Source organism: Curcuma longa, chromosome 9 (genome assembly GCF_044706935.1).
Source record: "Curcuma longa cultivar G26 ecotype Majalengka, Jawa Barat chromosome 9, ITB_CL_G26_1.1, whole genome shotgun sequence".
Taxonomy (NCBI): domain Eukaryota; kingdom Viridiplantae; phylum Streptophyta; class Magnoliopsida; order Zingiberales; family Zingiberaceae; genus Curcuma; species Curcuma longa.
Window position 1 is genome coordinate 6409881 of NC_133869.1, and position 21211 is coordinate 6431091.

A 21211-nucleotide genomic window follows, 5' to 3' on the forward strand; every position below is an offset into this window, starting at 1 on the left:
AAACAAAAAAAAAAAAAAAGGAACAAAGACACAAGGGATATATTTTTTGCCACTTGCCAGGACAGATGAGATAGTTTCTCTAATTTAATCGAGGACCACTACAAGTAGACAAAGTTATAAGCAGCTGAATGAACAAGTCTCGTTCTTGCATTAAAGAAAATGTTATCTTTAACGTAATCAAATAAAACAGATGCAATGTGTTGGCCACTACAGAATTGCCTGAACCATGAACTAAGCTACAAGTGCCATTATCATTAAGAAAAAAAAACAAAGATGCCCTCAACCTAGCGAGCATAGAGCATATATACAGTCGGATCACACTTGGCTTTATTAGGATTTAAAAATGATAATCCCAGTAGCCACATCTCTGGGGGTAGTCGGTCCGGTCCCACGAAAGTTTCCCATCGACCACCAGGATAAATCGAGAAGCGCATACGGCGGTCAATCCAGATGCCCAGCATCCTTTGATTGCGTTCCCCATTTGGAGGAAAATTCCTGCAAATACGCCGTAGCTGGAGATCGAACCCCGAGTCCCTAAGTTACAATCCGGATGTCCTACCGTTGCACCATTGCCCCGGGGACGGCTTTATTAGGATTTAGCACCCAAAAGAGAGAGAGATAGAGAGAGAAAAATAGTGGATTGCACAAGCAAGAAATGTCTCACAAAACTCTCACATCAAGCAAGCTCCTGATTTCAATTGTAGCTTAAAAATTGCAATTTGAATCAATCACTTTTCCCAGCTTGCAAGCATAATTATTGTAAGATACCGAAAAATTTTGCCATGGATACGAAAAGATTCGTCTCGCGAAGACGAACCAAACGAAACTTGTTTGGACCAAATCGGAGATCGTTTGACCCCTGAACCAAGTGAACCAAAGTCAAATCCAGTTTGCTACAGTACCGGTTCAGGTCAGCTTGAGTTCGGTTTGGGTTCGGCTGATTTAAGTTGGCTCGACCAGATCAGTTGGGTTAGGCGGGTTTGGGTTATTGGATCGAAACCCATTAAGCTAAAACCATCCTTTAAGAATGCTACAGTAGCCTCGTCAGTTCCACCGAGATCCCGATCGCGAGCTCCTCTTTTGCGCTTCCTCTCCCGAACGGCGCTCTGCCTCCGCCGACACCCCGTGCTCGCCTTCTCCATCGCACCCTAGCCGCACATCTCACACGACGCCGCCGCGTGGAGGTGAAGCCGACGCCTCCGCTGTCCGAAGCTTCACTTCTTCCTCGATCTTCTCCTTCGCCGCGACCTTACTGCTGCCGCCAGCCGACGGTGCTGGCCGTTTCCGTTTCTTCGCCGCCGACGCAAGAGCAGACGCAGAGCTACGACGCCGGAGCTAGGAAAGGAAGGAGAGCGAGGCGAAGTGTCGGCGATCAGAGGGTTCGACCACTGAGGGGTTTGGTTTTCGCTGAGTGTCGATTGGAGGTCGGCGCCGGTAAGTCCTAGCGATTTTGGTGGTATTCTGTTGATTCCCTTGATGTGATTGAGCTTTTGGGATTTAGGGATTTGGAAGGTTAGATTGGTTGGATTCTTTGGCCGATTGGAGCTTGAGGGGAACCGGCTGTGAAGAAGAAGAAGGAAGGTAAGCTGGAATTTATTAGTGCTAGGGTTCAATCTTGAGATAAGCCTTGGAACTGTTGATGTGCTGTAGAATTTGTTGGATTGATGGATTTGTGGATTCTACAGTTACCTAACTGATTGGAATTGGAGGAACAACATTCTACCAGCAAGCTAAGAAAGAGAATCGGAATTTTCTTATCGAATCTGAGGTGAGTTATTAGCTATTGTATTTAGATGTTTGGATTATTGGTGGATTATGTGAATTAATTCTACTGGATGTTTGGAATTAGAATCTAGTTGTGGCTTGTTGTTGGATTCCTATGGACCTCTAGTTATTGATCAGGGATATTGTTTATTAATTAATTTCAGGACCGTGATCGTGAGCTTGTTATACGGAGGTTATATTTACGGAGGTTCTCTACGTTACACGTAACCTATCTTGGCAGGCGGGTACCTTGACTTATCCTTTATAGATAGGTCTCGTTGATATGTGTATTTCTAGCTATCAGTAATTCATGATCTTGTTCTTATTCACTTCGTTTGATATCTTGATCTGCTTTCTATACCAGTTATTGTTGCTATCTGATAGTATTGGATACTTATGCACATTATGGATATCAGTTAGACATTATCTTGAGATCATCTGATACCTTGCCTTGTTTGTTTATCTGATACCTGTTGATTTTGATACCACCGGATACCTGTTCATATGCTTAGCTTGGTTTATCTTATTTCTTATCAGAGTTTATAATAGACATGAGACTTTACCTCATTCTGGTTATTGGGAGCATATGACCTGGACTGGTAGATGGATAGGTGGTGCATGGATCATATTTATGGATTGGTAGTTGGATATATGCTGCATGGACTAGTGTCATACATCATGCTTGCATATATTGCATACTGACGTGCGGGATTCCATTGTTGTAGAGTCCGGCGTCAGTTACATGCGGGCTACCAACCAAAGGGTGTGTATAATTGCATGTCTTGTGATCATCGGCTCCTGCTCCTATTTTAGTCGAGTCGCTCCTATTATAGTTGTAGCACAGTTTGAGCCCGTCACTCGTATATGATTTATACACACTCCGCTCATGGGTTAGTGGAACCTTTAGGTTGGTGCATACTTGCCCTGATCGGAGCTCCGCTAGGCCACCCAGGATAGTGGTTTCATAGCGTGGTAGCATTACAGGGATCCCTCCTCTGTCATTGTGACCAGGAGATGAGAGCTTGCTCGCCCACTTATGATTTGGGTACCAGGATAGGTGTACACCTCGAGGACATCCTGTCCACTCGGTCACGCAGGAGCAGTGACGGCAGAGTGCACAGAGGTCACAGCCCTACCCACTCGACGACTTCACCACTGTGGATGAGTACTCTGACGGGTTTTGGCTCCCATGCGACCTCACCACTAGAGGGGTGACTGATCCGACTGGCGTCAGGGGTGACCAGGACATGCATTGCACCATGTGCATACTGCACTATTGCATTTGTTTGTGATTGTTGCACTTGTTTGATGCACTTGGATGACATGCATATACAGGAGACCTATGTATTGATATGGGGACTACTTTTACCTTATCATTGATTATCAGACTCTGGTATGTACAGATCTACTGTTATTCAGTTTTCTACCTTATTTACCTTCCAGTAGACTGTATAGCATGTTATTACTGTTGATAGCAATTTTATACACATATCTGCTAGATACCCGCTGAGTTTCTTTTGGAACTCACCCCGTTTACCTGTATCCGTTTTCAGGTTGATGCCGTCTGGAGAGCTGCACTGCTAGTCCCGAACCTTGGTGTTTTGGTTTATTTACTTTACTGCATTCGTGTATTCGGACTTATTAGACTTCTTGTCATGTTTTCCCTTTTGGTATCTGTTTTCCGCTGAGTCGTCATTTGTTTCCATAATCGAGTTGTTATCGGATTCTGACAGTTTTGATATACTTGCGTGGTTTTGATACTATAGTAGGATGTGTTGAGTGACCGTGTGGGACACAATTATTTCTATTTTACTTGTATAAATCCATAGCCTGTTATGGATTGACCGTGTGGGCCTTATATATGTGTATGTATTCAGGGAAAGTCAATTGTTACAGGGGAGATGCTGCCGAAATTTCTCGGAAAGTCGTCTCCCGGGGCGTAACAATTATTGTTGGCATTTTGATACCCTCTAACTTTAAAACAATGAATGGAGCACAAGGTTCGATAGCAGCAATCTTCATTGGCATTAGGGCATCCACATTGGCTTGAATGTCAATATATGCCGCCTTTTCAAAAAATCTTAGGATCCACATGTCATATGCTCATTATATTAACCCACACTCACACTTATTATAACATTCACTCATTATTAGTGAATTTCACTGTCCACTCATTTATCTTTATTCTTATTTTACATTAAATGAAAAAAAATACATTCATCCACATTAACTGCGTTCAAAAATTGAATGTTGATGTGTGAGTATTATAACACTCATCCTCATTGATTGTAATATCATTTGGATGTTATAACACCCACACATTAACACAAATTTGGATGCTCGTAGGCACAATCATGTAAGATTTGCCTCCTAAATACTTTCATGTAAATCTCTAAATTTAAATTAATCTGGTGGACGGGAAAAAAGTTCAACCGGTAAATTATGGACTTGTATCGATTCAAAAAATTTTTTCATAATGCACCATTTTACAGTAAAACAGAGGAAATAGAACTCTCTCCATTTTTTTAATAGTTTTTCTTTGATTTCTAGTATATTTATATGTGGCAATATATTTGTTTATGAATTAATTCTACAGGACAAGATATTAATTAATGCTTGTTGATTCCTTTACCATGTCTCTTCAGATTCCCAAACACCTCATTTGCACGATTATTTCTCTTCATGCAGAGTAATTTTCTTCCTCGGATCAAACATAGTTTATGTTAAATATTCAATTCAATAATTTAAATATGTATGTTATGTAAATTAGACTATCAGATTTATTATGCACATAATGAAAAGGATAGAAGAAAGATTACCCATCTTATAGTAATAATTGTTATATGAAGATATAATATTAGTGAATCAATTAAAATCTTCTTAAAATCTATAAAATTATAAATTCATGAGGATGTTTGGATATTAGATTAATAATAACAATATTTTATGGAAAAGTGTATATCTTTTATAACCTTTAAATCTTTATTCAACTTTTTTTTTCATTATTTTGTAATTTTATGGCTAATTTTTTTTATACTATAATCTTTTCATCCTCTTCATTTATTTTTTTTTCAAAAGAGGGCACTAAAATGAGCAATATTTTTATTTTGTTTTATTAACTTCCTCGAAATCCAAATTAATTAAATTAAAAAGCAATTCTATCTTGATTTTGATTTCTTTTTTTTTTTTGTATTTCAATATGACTTATGTTTTTAATCTTTAATTTCTCTTTTATTTGTAATTTTTACATAGGCCTGCATGAAGAACTTCAAATATTATTTATTTTAAATTAAATATCACTCTATAATTATAAAAATATTAGTTTAATTATAGAATGTGATAACTTTTTTGTTTAATTTAAATTCTGTATGACTTGGCATACTAGAGAAATATAAAAAATCATAATAATTACATGAAAATTGTAAAATATTATAATTGTTATAACTAATAAATAATAATATAATATTAACACAAATAACCTTTCTTATTTGTGTATTGAGTTTATATTCCACCCAGACACTGGTATTAAACTAGTTTATAAAGTATCTTGATAGTTGGGTGCAAAATTTAGATTCAAGTCTGAATTCAACCAATTTAGAAAGTTAAGGAACTGCCCAAGTTCGATAAAGAACTGCTTCCAATTCTGACTCCACTAACAGCATTATGAATGTGACACATTCGAAGCGAAGCCCATATGCAATGTTGGTCTCAACATTATGAATCTTATCCAAGATTCATGTAAACAGATCATCTAAAATAAACTTCACGAGTAGTACAAACTGTAATTGTAGGTAAAGATGTATCTTCTCACAAGGGCAGCAAAACTATGTTGATAGAATAACATAACAATGTGAACAATGCATGGAGAAATAGACCAATACAATCAGCACTCGATGGATCATGAATTACAATTGCAAAAACATATATAAAACAAACAGAGAAGGCTTTAAGAAACTCTACCTGATACAAGTTGGCAAAGTAATGCCATGACATAGAAATGCCAGCACAACGTATATAATAATCAGGATGAGTAGAATAAGTACAATCCTGCAAGGCACAAATTGCCCAAGTCAGAGAATGTTTTAATTTTAAGTTCAAAAGCTAAAACTTAGAGAAAGTACAAACAGAGAACACGTTCTAAAAACGTGTAAGGTATCTACAAAAGAATGTTCAGGAAATGCTTTGAGTCACAGAGATTTGTCAGTTGTGATAGTTAAACAGCAGCTAATTAGGAGATGCTTTGAATAAGAGATGTTTCAAATCTGGTTGACATGATAATCAGCTTTATCTAGATAATTGAGTTAATGTGAGTAGATGACTGATGTATGCTAAAGGAGGTCAGTAATTAATTCCATCTAAGATTCTACAACACGAAATGATGGGAATAAGAATTTTAACCCAAGTGAATCATGGAAGATTGTATGATATTGATCCTTCCACCTTACCAGCTCATCCGATAAGAAACTGATTGGTCACCATGTGATCACCGTGAGCAACAATCAACATGAAATATAACTAGATTTCAGGTGTCCAGTTAGGTTAATTTTCCTATCATGAGAATCAGACACTAAATTTCTACTGGAAGATCAGAAAATTAAAACCATGGTCTCTTTTAATAATACACATTAAGTGACGAGACTTTTTCTTGCTAGGAAAGATACCATTAAATGATGAACAATTCACAGGCTTCAAACATGATTGGGGAGATCCTAGCTAAACTCATGTACATAATAAATACAAGGGCCTGTACATGACAGAAGGAATTGAAAGAGGATGGATCTCCTGTATTGCACCAAAACATGGATCAAGCGAGGTAGCTATAGAGAAAAGATTTGAGGATTCAATAGTAAAGTTAACATACTAGATCAATGCTTAGTATTGCTTTAGTGTATAATTATTTGATGACATGCCACATAAGAAGGTTCTCTAGAATTCATATGAAAATATCTTTGGCACAAGGACTAGTTGAATCAAGAGACAAACAAAGGACATATTTGTTCATGACAAAATTTTAATTTAACAACTCTAGTTTTCCACTATTACCAACTACAAAAGTCCTGAAGTACCAAATATACAACAACAACAACAATCAAGCCTTATTCCACTAAGTGGGATCGGCTATGAAGTACCAAATATGAGATCCAAAAATCTCAGTTAAACCAAAATAAGACTGCAAATAAATGAGTATGATCTCTTTTTCAACATCTAACATGGCCAATGGTGGTTTTCTATGAAACCAAACATTCTATTTAGCAGGTCTATGAAAATTTCAATAGTTCCTTTCAGTCATTTATTTGACATCCAAAACAAGACCATCCTTTTGTTTCATCACATCTTTATATAGTCATGTAGGTCTGGTTTCAGTTACATTCATCTATGCTTGAGAAAGACAAACTATTAAACCATAAAAAAATAACAATTGGCATCACACAGACTTCACTTTTATTGGTTAAGGTGCCCACAAGCAAAAGACTCATCGTGATACATTGAGAAGGGATTTGTTTTAATTAATGTGATCTCATATACTGATTTTTAAGAAAAACTGGATTTAAAATATTGAAAGAGAAATAAAAAATAATCTAAAAATCATCCCATTATATCCTATAATATTTGATTATGGACATATGTTATACAAAGCAATGTCTTATTAGTTATTAGAAGACGCAGTTCTTATCCTGTATAAGCTTAAAAACAATTATGGGTCACTTCAGATTGGAATTTTTTCCCACTAAATCCTGAAAATATCTAAACCAAAATTCACCTCCAACTTTACATCTAACCAAAATTCTCAATTTGGGAAATTGGTGCCAAAGTTCTAGTTCACAGTCAGCTTGATGTGATTTACTAGATTTATACATGCACATGACTAATGTTTTCTTGACAGATTATAGTATTCAGTAAGCACCAGAAATAGAATCCCTTGAAATTCTATACTGACCAGATAATTCACATAGCATCCGAGTGTTCAATGTGCAATTTTAGTTCGATAATATATATCATAAATATATCTTATTGTTTTTTAAGAATAAATATAGCAATACAATTAAAGGCATGAAAACAGGAACTAACAAAAGCTTAGATGTGCATGTTGCATACGTTAGCTTAATATTTTGCCACCACACAGAGTTCCGAAAGCGACGTGCTTGTTTCCTAAAGCGAATTGTATTTCCTTGCATGTTTGCAGTTTTGTCAACCAGTAACTCCAACCGTTCTCCTCTTTCCAGTACTTTGTCAATATTCTCTATCATAACACTGCGCACCTATGGCACATCAAGCCATTCAATTCAGAAACTTTAAATTAGTAGAACAGATAAGAAGGCAAACTGCATAACAGATGGTAGCAGTTCATGTTAAATATATAAATAAAAAAAGAGGGACAATGAACAATGTTATCCAATACAACTAGTGTGGTTAGTGTGCACCAAAGTGGTTCCAACAGCATAAAGTGGTGCTTGAAATTGGGAACAATATTTTACCAACAAATCTATGGCTAACATATTTACACAATTGCAGAAGATAAAATCAAACAATAAAGGCAGCAGCGCTTTCTTTATCGCATCTGTCTTGCTATGTAATCTTTGACTAATTAAGATACTAGAAACAAAGAAAACAATGGCTATAATCTGCTAAAAGAGCTATGTGTAACCAGGGAAGACTAGCAGGAGACAAATGCTAATGATAGTCACTATTTATTGAAAGGGCATTTGGAATAAATCCAGAAAAACATGAGAGGCAAGTGCTGCCCATGTTCTTAACATGTTCTGAAAATACATAAAATTTAAAAATATCAAGTAAATTACTTTACTGGATAAGAAAATATTTTTTCCCCTGTCTATAAGCATGAAGGAAATCAAAAACATCTTTTAAAATTAATACATTTAAAATGAAGAACTCTACCTGACTCATTTCACCCTTGATCCGATTCATCCTATCTGCATTAGGATCATTAGAATAGTAATCAATCTGTTGACTCAAAATCCTGGAGAACTCGTCATTCATTCCATAAGCAGGTGCTGTATGACAAGCACGACCATATGTCTTCACAAATCTTCCATGAATATCCTCGAGAAAGGTAAAGGGAATTCTTCCTACATGGTTCATTCATTGCATCCACATGTTACTCGTATTAAAAAATGCCTTAGGTCAAATAACAAAGTGATAATCAGAGTAAAGAATAACAATGTCGTGGGATTTCTTAAAATCCATCAATCTTTATAGTTTATCATTGGGTAAATACAACAAGAATGAAATTCATGTAAGTTCATGCACAACATGACTCAGTAATACCTTGACAGAAAAACATGAGTTAATATGCCATGAAAGCTTGATGATTACTAGCTGTTGTAATAATTGAATATAAGCATATGACTCTTAAGATTTACATTTCCTAGGAAAGATGGATGTGTACCATAAACTCAATACAAAAGCAATCCATTATTTACTTAAGGTTGGTAATTTGGTATCAGATAAAGCATTAGCTAGAATGAGGTAACACGTATTCTGTATTTCCTTTAGTGTTTGAGGCAAATTTATCATGAAGAGAAAAGGGCAGGCAAAGTATTCTTTTGGATTCAAACAGTATTTGCCTGACACCTTTCTACAATGCCACATAAGTTATTCAATTGCATCACGAGCAAGCAATGACAGATTGCCCAATTTCATATTAATTTAGACTTTAGAGTCATGGTTTCCAACCCAATCACATACAAGGCAATCCTACCTGACATGACTATTGGGTTGCTAATATAGGCATGGGATTGACATTTAATAATGCTAAAATGTGCTTATGAAACTTAAAATTTACCTTCATCAAATGCTACTGCCTGCAAAGCAGCTGACAAATTCAGCATCTTTCTCGTGATGTATGAATTCAAGTCTTAGAGTTACGAATTTACGACCTCTATTAATGTGGAATTGGCTGGCGAATGATGTCAAAACCACTTTTTGTACTACATACGATATTACGATGGATAACCTTCTTTTAGGCAGTCTATCTGGCTATAGGGCACGAATCATAACCTTAGTCAAGGGAAAAGGAAACGGTTTTCCTTTATGAGTTTTACTTACTTCTTGTCTCTCCCAGTTGGCCCGTTTGGGCGGTGAAAAAAAAAAGTCTGAACATTTCTTTCTAAGCTACTTCAATCCAATCACAAGGATACAAATTTTCGACACGGCCACGCCAAAGGAACCAATCAACAAGCATCCGCAGGAGGGACCGATGGAATCGAAGAATGTTAGACCGTGTAGGGAAAAAAGAGGACTCACTTCCGGCGGTATCATCGGCGACGCAGAGAACGGTGAGGCCGTCGGTAAGCTTGACGTGGAAGATGTGGCGGTCCTGCGAGTAGGATACGTGGGTGTCCTGGGAATCGGGGATCCGCTCCAGGATCTGCCGCGCCACCGCGTTCGCGTTCATCGGCGACGCATTGAACTCCGCCAGCACCACCGATCCTCGCGCCACCAGAGCGTAGAGGATCGCCATCTGACACCCCCACGCACTCTCTCCTCTCCGATCTCTCTCTAAACGGCAAGGGTGACCGGAGAAAAGAGGGGAAGGATAAAAACAAACAGACGAGAGACAAGAAAGCTAAAAATAACAGCGGAGCGGATGAAATCGTCACCGCGAGCTATTCGGCTGAGCTGGCAAGACGAAGCGGTACGGTGAGCTGGCGGATAACCATATAAAATTAAAGATTTAAGAAAATGGAGAAGAGATACGTTATTTATATATTTTATATTTATTTGTAAAGATTTTTAAACCTGATTCTGTTCTTAATAAATTAAAGATTTCCATTCTTGATAGATAAAAAAATAAAGCATGAATAAAATTATTTATTTTCTTTTTTGTATAAAATGAATATTTATTTTTAAATCCCAGTAGAACTTTTCCTTGATAAAAATAAAAGTTGCCTTTTTCCATATTTATTTATTTATTTATTTATAGTGGGAATTTGACGTTATCTTCAACCATGGAAGTCAACGAGACAGCTACTGAGTGTTCATAGAAGATAGAGCCCATATCTTCTTGCTTATCGATTTCCACGATCTTCGTTGATTTCTCCAACCCACTCGCTCTCCTTCTTCCTCGCAACTCTTCTCCATCTGCAAAGTTCCCATTTTTCCATCAGCAAATCGTGCAAAAGTCGCCTGATTAATTTGGTTCGCAAGGAGAATTGAATCGTTAACAGATCAGAGGACAGAAAGATGTCGGGAGGAGCCGAAGAATTCTTCATCGGATCGATCGATCAGGGCACCACCAGCACTCGCTTCATCATCTACGATCGCCACGCCAAGCCCGTCGCCTCTCACCAAGTCGAGTTCACCCAATTATACCCTGAACCCGGGTATGCGATTCCTGATCTTCGTGTTTCTGTTTTCGATGTTTGATTCAATCATGGAGGTGAGAGGATGAAATTGCAGATGGGTGGAGCACGATCCCATGGAGATCCTGGATAGCGTGATGGTGTGCATGAGGGTGTGCATGGGGAAGGCCACGGCCGTCGGTCACAACGTCGACGCCGGCCTCCGCGCCATCGGCCTCACCAACCAGCGGGAGACCACGGTGGTGTGGAGCCGATCCACCGGCCGCCCGCTTTACAACGCCATCGTGTGGATGGATGCCCGCACCAGCGCGATCTGCCATCGCCTCATCAGTCAGCTCTCCGGCGGCCGCGATCACTTCGTTCCTTCCTGCGGCCTCCCCATCAGTACCTACTTCAGCGCCCTCAAGCTCCTCTGGCTCATCGAGAACGTGGACGCCGTCGAGGTCGCCGTCCGATCCGGCGACGCCATGTTCGGCACAATCGACACTTGGATTATCTGGAATCTCACCGGAGGCTGCGGCGCCGTCGACCGCAATGAGAAGCCTGTGCTCGGCCTCCATGTTACCGATTGCTCCAACGCCTCACGGACCATGCTGATGAACCTACAAACTCGAGAATGGGACGCCGCCATCCTTGAAACCCTAGGCATCCCTCTCAACATCCTCCCCAAAATCATCAGCAACTCGGAGACTGTCGGCGTGATCGCGAACGGGTGGCCACTCGCCGGGATCCCAATCGCCGGCTGCCTTGGCGACCAGCACGCCGCGATGCTGGGCCAGCTCTGCCGGAAAGGCCAGGCTAAAAGCACTTACGGCACGGGCGCCTTCATCCTGCTCAACACCGGTGAGGAAATAGTCAAATCCTCGCACGGCCTCCTTACCACGATCGCCTACAAGCTTGGGCCCGACGCCCCCACCAACTACGCCCTGGAGGGCTCGATCGCCATCGCCGGTGCGGCCGTACAGTGGCTGAGGGACGGTCTGGGGATCATCCAGACGGCAGCGGAGATCGAGGAGATGGCGAAGCTGGTGGAGACTTCGGGAGGCGTCTACTTCGTGCCGGCGTTCAACGGGCTGTTCGCGCCGTGGTGGCGCGACGACGCGCGCGGGGTGTGCGTCGGGATCACCAGGTTCACCAACAAAGGCCACATAGCGCGAGCGGTGCTCGAAAGCATGTGCTTTCAGGTGAACGACGTGCTCTCTTCGATGCATAAAGATGCAGGGGACGGCGGCGAGGTGAAGACTGAGGGTGAATTCTTGCTTCGCGTCGACGGCGGCGCCACTGTCAACAATCTGCTGATGCAAATTCAGGTTCAATACTTCGCCTCATCTTCAAGTTTTTGCCATCTTATCGTTCTGCTGTTCTATTTGTGTGCAAAAAAAAAAACGATTTTTCTCAATGAATAGTTAATCACTTGTTCACGAAGAGAATCTTTGTCCGAAATTTGCTGATTTTAACATTTATTTGAGATTTGATATCTATCTATTGAACCTAAAAAAAAATTGCTTTTGTTTTTCTTGTTCTTTGGGTGCTGTGTATCATGATGATTTAGTTACAAAGCGTTGCTAGATTCTATATGTAACTCACTATGGTATCTCTTCATTTTATTTGATAGTTGATACTGATGGTTCCATTTTTCTCGAGAAGTTAAATCTATGCTTGACTTTTTACATCTTTTGTGGAACGATGAATCCTATGCCAATGTGTCATTTTCATGGTAGCTCACAAAGATAAGAACAATGCTAGTTAATGCTAGTTTGAACTCCATACCTCATCTCTTTCAAGTCATAAACAATATCTATGCAAAATTTGAAATTTGACACTGTCATTTTCAGCATCAGTTTTCATCTTTAAACACTACCTTACAAATTTTGGAGGAAAATAGTTGGACACTATTGGCACAAGTGCTGTTCCTTGATTTGATGAACTAAACAAACATAACTTACTTATTTTGCAGTATTCCCTTTATCAATATGCTCTCACTTGTGTATACCTTAACAAACTTTCTCCTTTCAATAACTGGATATCTTCTGTACGATAGGCTGATCTATTGGGTAGCCCAGTCGTCCGACCTGCAGATATCGAAACTACGGCACTTGGAGCAGCATATGCTGCTGGACTAGCTATCGGTGTGTGGACCGAAGAACAGATATTCACCTCTGGACATGAAGAGAAGACCACGATCTTTCATCCCAAACTAACTGAAGAGGAGAGAAAGAAGAGAACTGAATCTTGGCACAAGGCCGTGTCTAGAACTTTTGATTTAGCTGACCTGTGAAACACTGCTCACTAAGCTACTGCTCCTGTAAACGATTTCAAAATCTTAATTATGAACTTTGTCAGAATTGTGTGCCCATTTCGTCTTTGTTTCCTCATTAAACTTTCGATCTGGAATATAAACGAGTGATCTGTGATTTGGTGATCCAATCTTCTAAATTAATCTGTTTACTATATGCAATTATCTGTTATATAATGCTAGATTTCTTCGAGTGATCTGTGATTTCAGTTTTCTCAACGATGAGATAATTAGTGTCAGTGGTGATTTTGTCATCTTGATGGTTGAACTGAAGTACGAATTCTCCCATTCCTGAACTGTCATTCCAATCCTGTTGTTCCACTGCTACATCTCAAGTTCTACTTGATGCTCACACGTCTGACTCAGAATAGCATCGTCAAACAAAACGCATTTATATTTCTAAATAATGTTTTTGTTTGAAGAAAAATTATGTCCACGTTTCATTTTGGGTGTGTCAAGTGAGTGATACGTTTTAACTCCCAGTCCATTCTTCAGCTAAAAAACATTGTAGTTGGATGTCAGCATCAACGTTTGGGCTGCAGATATCTGCGACAATGGCACTTGTTGGTGGTTGCCATGCTCATGGTACCACAGCCACCATGCTCCATGCATTCATGTCCGGTTGCTCCAACAGCATGTCACTAATCCTCCCTGCGCTGCCCAGGCTCCTGATAATAACACCAATTCAAGCACACAATGCCACATTTAATTGCTGCAGGACACAAGCCATCATGCCATTTAATTCTCGATGCCAAGGCTCATGCATACACTCGAGACAAATCTCTCACTATCTCTGTCCCTCTCGAGTCGCACTCCCACAGCGGCTCCTGCCTCGGCCTCACTCTACTTCATCTAATCCACATCATAAATATGGGACCTTGATCCAAGAAAACTGCAGCATTTCCAGCAATGCTGTCGAATATCTCTACCTCTCTGCTACTACTGATAGCTACTACTAAACTCCTAAGATGTTGCAGGTATCAGTTCGCTACTGCTACTTCAGTTGTGGATCGGAGGCATTCTCTTTGCAGGAGAGTAATCCATTCCTGCTATGTCAAGGGTGTCGGGGTAGTTCTGCCTCGGCTTCGTTTCCGGTGGTGGCGCCGAGCTGTGAACCTGCACTTTCTCTTGCTTGCTGTCGACTGAGACTCTATTCTTCCTCTCCTTACTCACGTCATGGCTCCTCAAACTGTCCTCCTGGCAACAGCATCCGATATAGCAGTATCAGTGAGCTGAAATTAAGAAGCAAAAGAATACCACAAACAGATGCGATAGCATCGACATTTGAATACTGACATGGATATGGTAGTGTTTGGAATTCAGCGAGTCTTCTTCCAGCAGTAACCTGATTCCTGAACGAGAGAATAAAATCTAAACTGTGACCGAGTTGTTCCTTTTTTTGCTATGCGGTATCTGATTCAAAGAAAGATATCAAGATCTGTACCTTTGGAGCTGTTTGCTGAGAGTAGCAGGAGGAAAAGAAGCAGCATCACTGATATAAAAGGCTTCATGGAGAAGATGTTTGACGAGAGGTTGGTTGGTATGCAGAAAGCTGGAGCTGGCTGTAAAGTTGAGAGTACATGAAACTTTCTGGCAGAGGTACTATATATAAGCTAGAGCCATGGGAGCTGATGACAAGTCCAAAAGACAAAATCTTGCATAACAAATAAATTAAAATGACTGATAACTTTTTTATCATTGAGTTGGAATAACTGTCAGTCATTTAGGAATGATGTTCCCCCAAAATTTGGACCTTGCTCACATATATTTGTTTAATAGACAAAGTGCATGGCCAATAGCAAGTCAGAGAGGAAGGTAAGAATTAAACATGATATGGATAGCTCAAGGTCAACTGAACATGTAGAGGTTATTTGTATTCAACTTAATTAGCTGCTCATAAAATGCACAATTTATGATTACTGGTTGATTAAGTAGGTGATTATCAGAATTAATTGGAAACAATTATGTGGAAGAAGGAAGGCGCCACGTGTTGGGAGGTGGTGCACGTTGCCTGCCTGTGCTTTGGGGGGCACGAAGACATCACGGTGGCGACGCTGTTGGGGGGGTTTGAAAGTGGCAGATCTCGGCACAATGTATCAGTGTTTTCAATATCAGATTGGAACCATCAATTCTATCGGTCAGTCGAAGAGAATGAAGATCGGACAAACTGAAGATAAAAATGAATGAATATCAAACTTTTACTTCGTTTCACTTCGAGCTGTTATGGCTAATGGAGCATTTGCCTTCGAGACAACTTCTCTTGCTCTCCGAGACTGAAAGGACTGCGACGAAGTGACTTGCCTGTACGAGTTGGCCGACATGGCATCCTTTTAAGGATGAAAAACTGGGTTCTGCGGATGACCACCCACATCTAGTCTACTCGGAGAGTCAAAGATATACTCCTTTTGAGATCCTTTCAGCTTCGTCTTTGCCAATGCCATTGTGCCATGCAAGGCACACTACAAGTTACAAAAAGTTTTCAGGTGTTTTCTAGCTCAATTAAGTTCATCGAGCTTCTAACTCTGTACGTGCATGGACATGACCATGCTTAAAATATGATCTCCAATGCAGTACAGTACGTTGCATGGATTGGCCTTCCTTCCTAGGTCAAGGATCGAGCGTTCGAGTGCTTTTGGTTCTACATGAGCTCCAAGTTTCCACGGATTGGCAATGAGTTTGACTAATAAAATTTAACATCAATACTTTTATTGCTAATCTCAGTCTAATCCTGTTCTGTGCCCCCAAATTAAAGGATATCCTTTGGGACAAAGCACGCCCATCTATAAGAAACCAATTGAGGTGGAATTGAAGAAGCAACGAGAATGGGACACACAGTCTCACAAATACAAATAGGACTGCCGTGTCGATCAAGAACACAGAGGACAATTTGCTTTTAAGATGCATGCATGTCTAAGGGGTTCTCCCATCCCTGAGTTCCTTTTCCGTGTGCCCATTCCTTTGCTCACACTTATTCACATGGTTTGATGGAGGCACTCGAGCCAAGTTGCAATGGTCCCCCGTAATGGTCCGCGCAGTATTCGGGGAAATGCTGGCTTTGCTTCAGACCGATCGACTTGATGACATGAATGGGGGACGATATCGCCAAGTTAATTAAGTGGGCATGTGGTGCTTGCAGAGCAGTGAGTAGAATGAATTGATACGTCAATCCAGTGGGAGAAAAAACAAGAAGGAACATTTTGGCTGAAGAAATTAATGACTTATGCTTCTAATGTTGCAGTGGGGGCAAAGCAGAAAAACTTAAACCAGTAGCACTGATCTATCTGATAACAGACGTAATGAATTAGAAGCTGAACATGCATGTGGTTCATAAATAGATATATTGTATAAAGAGAAATATGACATTTAGAACTTGTATATGTGTACAAATTATGATGGGAGCTGATCAGCAACCCATATCGAAAACAATAGATGATGATTGATGAGTTCCATGATTTCCAGACTATACAAATTCCAGTTTTTTTTTCTTTTCTGGTCTGTAGTTTGTATAGTTTACTGACGGAGATCGACTCCAAATATTCTCACTTCTCGTCTCGAACACTGAAATTTATCATCATCGTTTACATTTCATCAGACCAATCGCTGAGCTCGCTGTCGCAGAACAGGGCTTCCACCGCACTGTCGATGAGGGAGTCGACAAAGCTGTTGCATCCCAGCGTGATCATCTGCCGGATTCTGGTACGAGTGCTGGAGATCCAGGCGAAGGTGGAGGCGCAGACGATGACCGCCACGCACACCCCGCCGGCCTCCGCTATCTGTTGCAAGTCCAGCTTCTTGAAGATGGAGTTGCCCGTCACCACCTCTACTGACACCGCCGCCGCGAACGCAACCTACCAAAGCCAATATTTGATTCCATCTTCTTCTTCCATGAGAAATTGCAAAATTTGACCCTTTTTTTTTAAGAAAATAACTCGAATTCTTTTGATTGGTGGTTTAGGGTACAGACCATGGCGAAGCGACCAGAGACGATCTCGAACTGCTGGCTCTTTCGCGAGCTCTCGACGTAGTCAGCGAGGGAGGCGAAGAAGGGCGATGCGTCTCTCTCAGACTTCCTCATCACTCCGGCGTCGTTCCCGCCGTACGATCGTAGCGTGCACAGCCTGGGCTGGAGCACGATCTTGCCGCCCCCCGCCGGTGGCTCTGGCAGTCGGACCCCCCTCGTGGGCAGCGCCGGATCCCTATTCGAAAGCCGCTGCTGCTTCTGCCCCAACTCGCACACGATCGCCCCAGCGATTGCGGCGGCGGCCATCGGAAGCGACGGAAATGAACGGGAGGAGAAGTGACCGTATGACTAGTGAAGTCGCAGGCGACAATGCGGCCACTCGCGGTGAGCTAACCTACCATCACGGATAAGGTGTTTATTGCTTTAGTGGTGGAGAGTGGAGGAGTTTGGGGATCAGTCCGGTGACCGGAACGCATACTCCTTCGTGTTGTCATGTAGAGCCCACGTCGACGTCGCCGGAACATTCGAAGAAGAAAAGGTGGGAGTTTGAAGTCGTCGTGGTTCTTTTCCGCACGCAACTGTCGCTGTCGCATAACGAGACATGCTTACCGTCAGATCAAAAACGGACGGTGCAAATTTACAGACAATTTTTCTTCTGGAATATTTGCAGAACGTTTCATCCCTCAAAAATTCTGAAAAAATATCGAGGGCTTCTCTGAACAATATAATGCAAATTAAGAAGGAAGATACAAACAAAACATTAGTTCTGGTTCTTCATAAATTATAATCTGATGATGGTGAATATGAAGGAAATTAAAGAAACTTTTTTTTTGAAACAAAATGAAAATATAAGGCGAACTTATCGATTATTATATTGTTCCACTTACAATATTATGAGATAATCAAATTAGAGACGCTGAATAAAGCAGAGGAAGATAATCAAATTGTTCATTTTCACAGTGAAAATTCAAAAAGATATCGAAAATTATCAAATGAAGAGAAGAAAATAGGTTGATTCAAAATACAAGATAATTCCTAATAATATTTAAATAAAAATTTAAATAATTTTAAAATTCTATTAAATAAAAGATAAAAATAATTTTGATATAATGATAAAAATTATTCGAAGTTTTCAAAAAGATTTTAAATAATTTTTTTATCTAAATTGGACTTTTATGAATTACACCTTATAATCATTTGTAGATCTCTCATATGAGTTTCGATTTGATAGGTTATAAGTCTCGTAGTTCAATCCGAATAAAAAATTATGATATTCTAAAATTCAAATCCCCCTGCATCACAACGCTTTTCAGGTTCGGGATATCGCCACCATGCCACGACCATTGTTGGTAAATATGATTAGGTCATTTTGACGATTGGATATTTAAGATTGACCAAACATGATCGTGTCAGAGAACATAACCTGACCGTGCTCGACTCTGAATTTTTTTTAGGTGACCGCAAGAGAGACCCCTATCAGAAAATACGACTAACTCATATTTGGTGTTGAAAACCTTAATTACTATTCTGTTACTGCATCAAAAATTCTATAGATCCACTGGCCTGAATTGGGATATATTATTAGCCACATGATGAACCAAGGGCGGTACCTCATGTTTTACAAATGGCCTTTTACCTTTTTTTTTTCTTTTTCTCAAATATTCTTATCAAACAATATTATCAAATTGGTAAAGTTTCAACCTAAAATAAATAGGACAAAACTCAAAAATACATTTTTTTATTGAAATCATTTTAAAGGTATTTTTTTATTTATTATCAAGGCGTCTCATACTTTCTCTGTAAATTTTATTTTTTAAAATTATTTTTATTTTTTATTATTATAATAATTATAAAATTATATTAACTGCTATAATATAATATTAATTATATTAATAAAAATAAATTATCATTGTAACATATATGATTTGTAACTATTATAGTATAATATTAATCTATGTTGACTAATATTGATCAGTGTTAATTAAAGATGAAATATTCATATTATAAGAGTTCTGAATTGTAGTTGTTACAATACAGTGTTATTAATATTACTGTTATTATAATATAATATTGATCAATATTAATTAGAATTAAAATGCCCATATTATAACAATTATAGTTCAACAAAGTTTATATTAATTGATCAGAATTAAAGTAATATTTATGTTGTAATAGTTATAATTTATAGCTACTACAATACAGTTTATTTATGTTAATTAAAGTTTAAGTATTTATGTCTTAGTAATTATAAACTCGTAATTATTATAATAATATTAAAATAAAAATAGTTTCAAAAATCAAAATATATTAACTAAGCATGAACACAAGAAATTCAAAAATAATTATTCTTGATAATATATTGCTCCTGCTCTAATAATCCTATTGACTATTGTTATGGAACAATCCTCAAGTCAAAATCTTGTTGAATCAATCTAAATTCGCCATCTTTAGTTGTTGCAAGAACATTCTAGAGATCTAAACAAACACTTGACTACAGTCATAATCTTCTTCCAATGGGATGAACAGAAAATCTTAGCAGGATCACTGTTCTATATATAATAAATTCATTTTTTATCTAATAATGAAAAATAAATTAATAGATTCCTTCATACAAAATCTATATCCGTCAAATAAATCCGCCGTTAAACATCAATTAAATCATTTTATTGGACTTAACCATAATGATAAGTCCTCATATTATAATCTTAACATGCCCATCAAACGGAGAGAAAACAAAAACCCAACAGAATTAAATTAAGATATTGATGATCTGCATAAAATGTTTTGAAATTATTGTCTTTTTTTATGAAAAAAAGAAAAAGTTTGCTAATGAAACAAATCTATCTGCAGCCAATTCATTTGCCCTCTGCCACATACACATGATGAAGTTTCAAAATAGACGCCCAAATGGACCCGTCACTACGCCATTGACCAGCAGGATCTCTATATAAACACCCTACTCTGCCCCTTCTCCTTCATCCCCTGCAAGCTTCTCCTTATCAGTTACTTTCTAGTCTACACCCTCGCCGGCGAAAATGGTTTCCGGTTCCTGCACCGACGAGGTCACCTTCAACGTCTCAGCCTCAAAGCTCTGGAAAGGAGCAGTGTGCGAACCCCACATCTTGTACCCCAAGCTCTTGCCTGACTTTTTCTCTAAAGCAGAGCGTATCGGAGAGGGAGTTGGAGCCATCAACATCTTCTACTTCGCTCCGGGTAAAATATTGATCATTTTCATCTTCTGATAAACTCTTTGATTTGAGTTCCTTCAGATGTTAATCATATTAATTTTCGTTACATCGCAGCTGCTAATATGCCACTGGGAAGCTTGAACAAGAACAAGATAGAAGTGTTCGATGAAGCGACCTACACTTTCAAGAATACAGCCATTGAAGGAGGACTCATTGGCATGCTCCTGAAGTCACTTACCTATGAATCCGTATTCGTAGCTTCGGGTGCTGACAGTTGCATTGCAAAGATTAAAATGGAGTATGAAACACTCGGAGACAAAGATCTCACTGAGGAAGAGCTGAAACCCATTAGAGATGGATCGATCGGAGTGCTCAAGGCTGTTGAGGGATACTTGCTCGCCAATCCTGACGTCTATGCATAAATTCATATGTACCAGCCATGCATCCTATCTAAGCCGAAATTTGAGTATATCATGAATAAAAGGCTGGAGTAATTATTGAGAGTATATTAATGAGAGATGTTTCATTTTGTGTAAGACTTTTACTATGAATAAAAGCTTTGTTTCTTTCACATCCTGTTTGATGAAATGATTGCTTGAGAACATTTTTTTCCTGAAATGTATCAATCAAAATAGCAGTCCAGTTACAAATGCATGTTAAAGGAAGTGCCAGAGGATAG

The 21211-nt window shown here is 39.2% G+C and overlaps 5 protein-coding genes and 1 long non-coding RNA gene across 6 annotated transcripts; 3 read left to right on the forward strand and 3 right to left on the reverse strand.

The window, feature by feature from the left end:
* Positions 1-1059: 1059 nt before the first annotated feature.
* LOC141835112 (uncharacterized) lies at positions 1060-3710 on the forward strand. The gene is made up of 5 exons (XR_012602357.1): positions 1060-1434; positions 1502-1581; positions 1686-1768; positions 1929-2005; positions 3318-3710. It is a non-coding gene; the product is annotated as an uncharacterized LOC141835112 (long non-coding RNA).
* A 1858-nt stretch (positions 3711-5568) lies between these two features.
* Positions 5569-10321, reverse strand: LOC141835186 (vesicle-associated membrane protein 711-like). Its single transcript, XM_074722617.1, has 4 exons — positions 10030-10321; positions 8662-8852; positions 7861-8024; positions 5569-5811 (listed from the first exon to the last, which is right to left on the reverse strand). The coding sequence occupies exons 1-4, from the start codon at positions 10244-10246 to the stop codon at positions 5721-5723; spliced, it is 663 nt and encodes a 220-aa protein (XP_074578718.1). The 5' UTR covers positions 10247-10321; the 3' UTR covers positions 5569-5720.
* A 423-nt stretch (positions 10322-10744) lies between these two features.
* LOC141835289 (glycerol kinase-like) lies at positions 10745-13514 on the forward strand. The gene is made up of 3 exons (XM_074722729.1): positions 10745-11108; positions 11185-12397; positions 13129-13514. The coding sequence occupies exons 1-3, from the start codon at positions 10969-10971 to the stop codon at positions 13363-13365; spliced, it is 1590 nt and encodes a 529-aa protein (XP_074578830.1). The 5' UTR covers positions 10745-10968; the 3' UTR covers positions 13366-13514.
* Positions 13515-14058: 544 nt separating this feature from the next.
* Positions 14059-14976, reverse strand: LOC141835439 (uncharacterized). Its single transcript, XM_074722893.1, has 3 exons — positions 14828-14976; positions 14680-14735; positions 14059-14580 (listed from the first exon to the last, which is right to left on the reverse strand). Exons 1-3 carry the CDS (start codon positions 14892-14894, stop codon positions 14383-14385), a joined length of 321 nt encoding a protein of 106 aa, XP_074578994.1. The 5' UTR covers positions 14895-14976; the 3' UTR covers positions 14059-14382.
* Positions 14977-16723: 1747 nt separating this feature from the next.
* On the reverse strand, positions 16724-17810 carry LOC141834985 (stress enhanced protein 2, chloroplastic-like). The gene is made up of 2 exons (XM_074722401.1): positions 17348-17810; positions 16724-17231 (listed from the first exon to the last, which is right to left on the reverse strand). The coding sequence occupies exons 1-2, from the start codon at positions 17648-17650 to the stop codon at positions 16962-16964; spliced, it is 573 nt and encodes a 190-aa protein (XP_074578502.1). The 5' UTR covers positions 17651-17810; the 3' UTR covers positions 16724-16961.
* A 2517-nt stretch (positions 17811-20327) lies between these two features.
* On the forward strand, positions 20328-21103 carry LOC141834877 (pathogenesis-related protein STH-2-like). The gene is made up of 2 exons (XM_074722266.1): positions 20328-20557; positions 20647-21103. Exons 1-2 carry the CDS (start codon positions 20380-20382, stop codon positions 20952-20954), a joined length of 486 nt encoding a protein of 161 aa, XP_074578367.1. The 5' UTR covers positions 20328-20379; the 3' UTR covers positions 20955-21103.
* Positions 21104-21211: the final 108 nt, after the last annotated feature.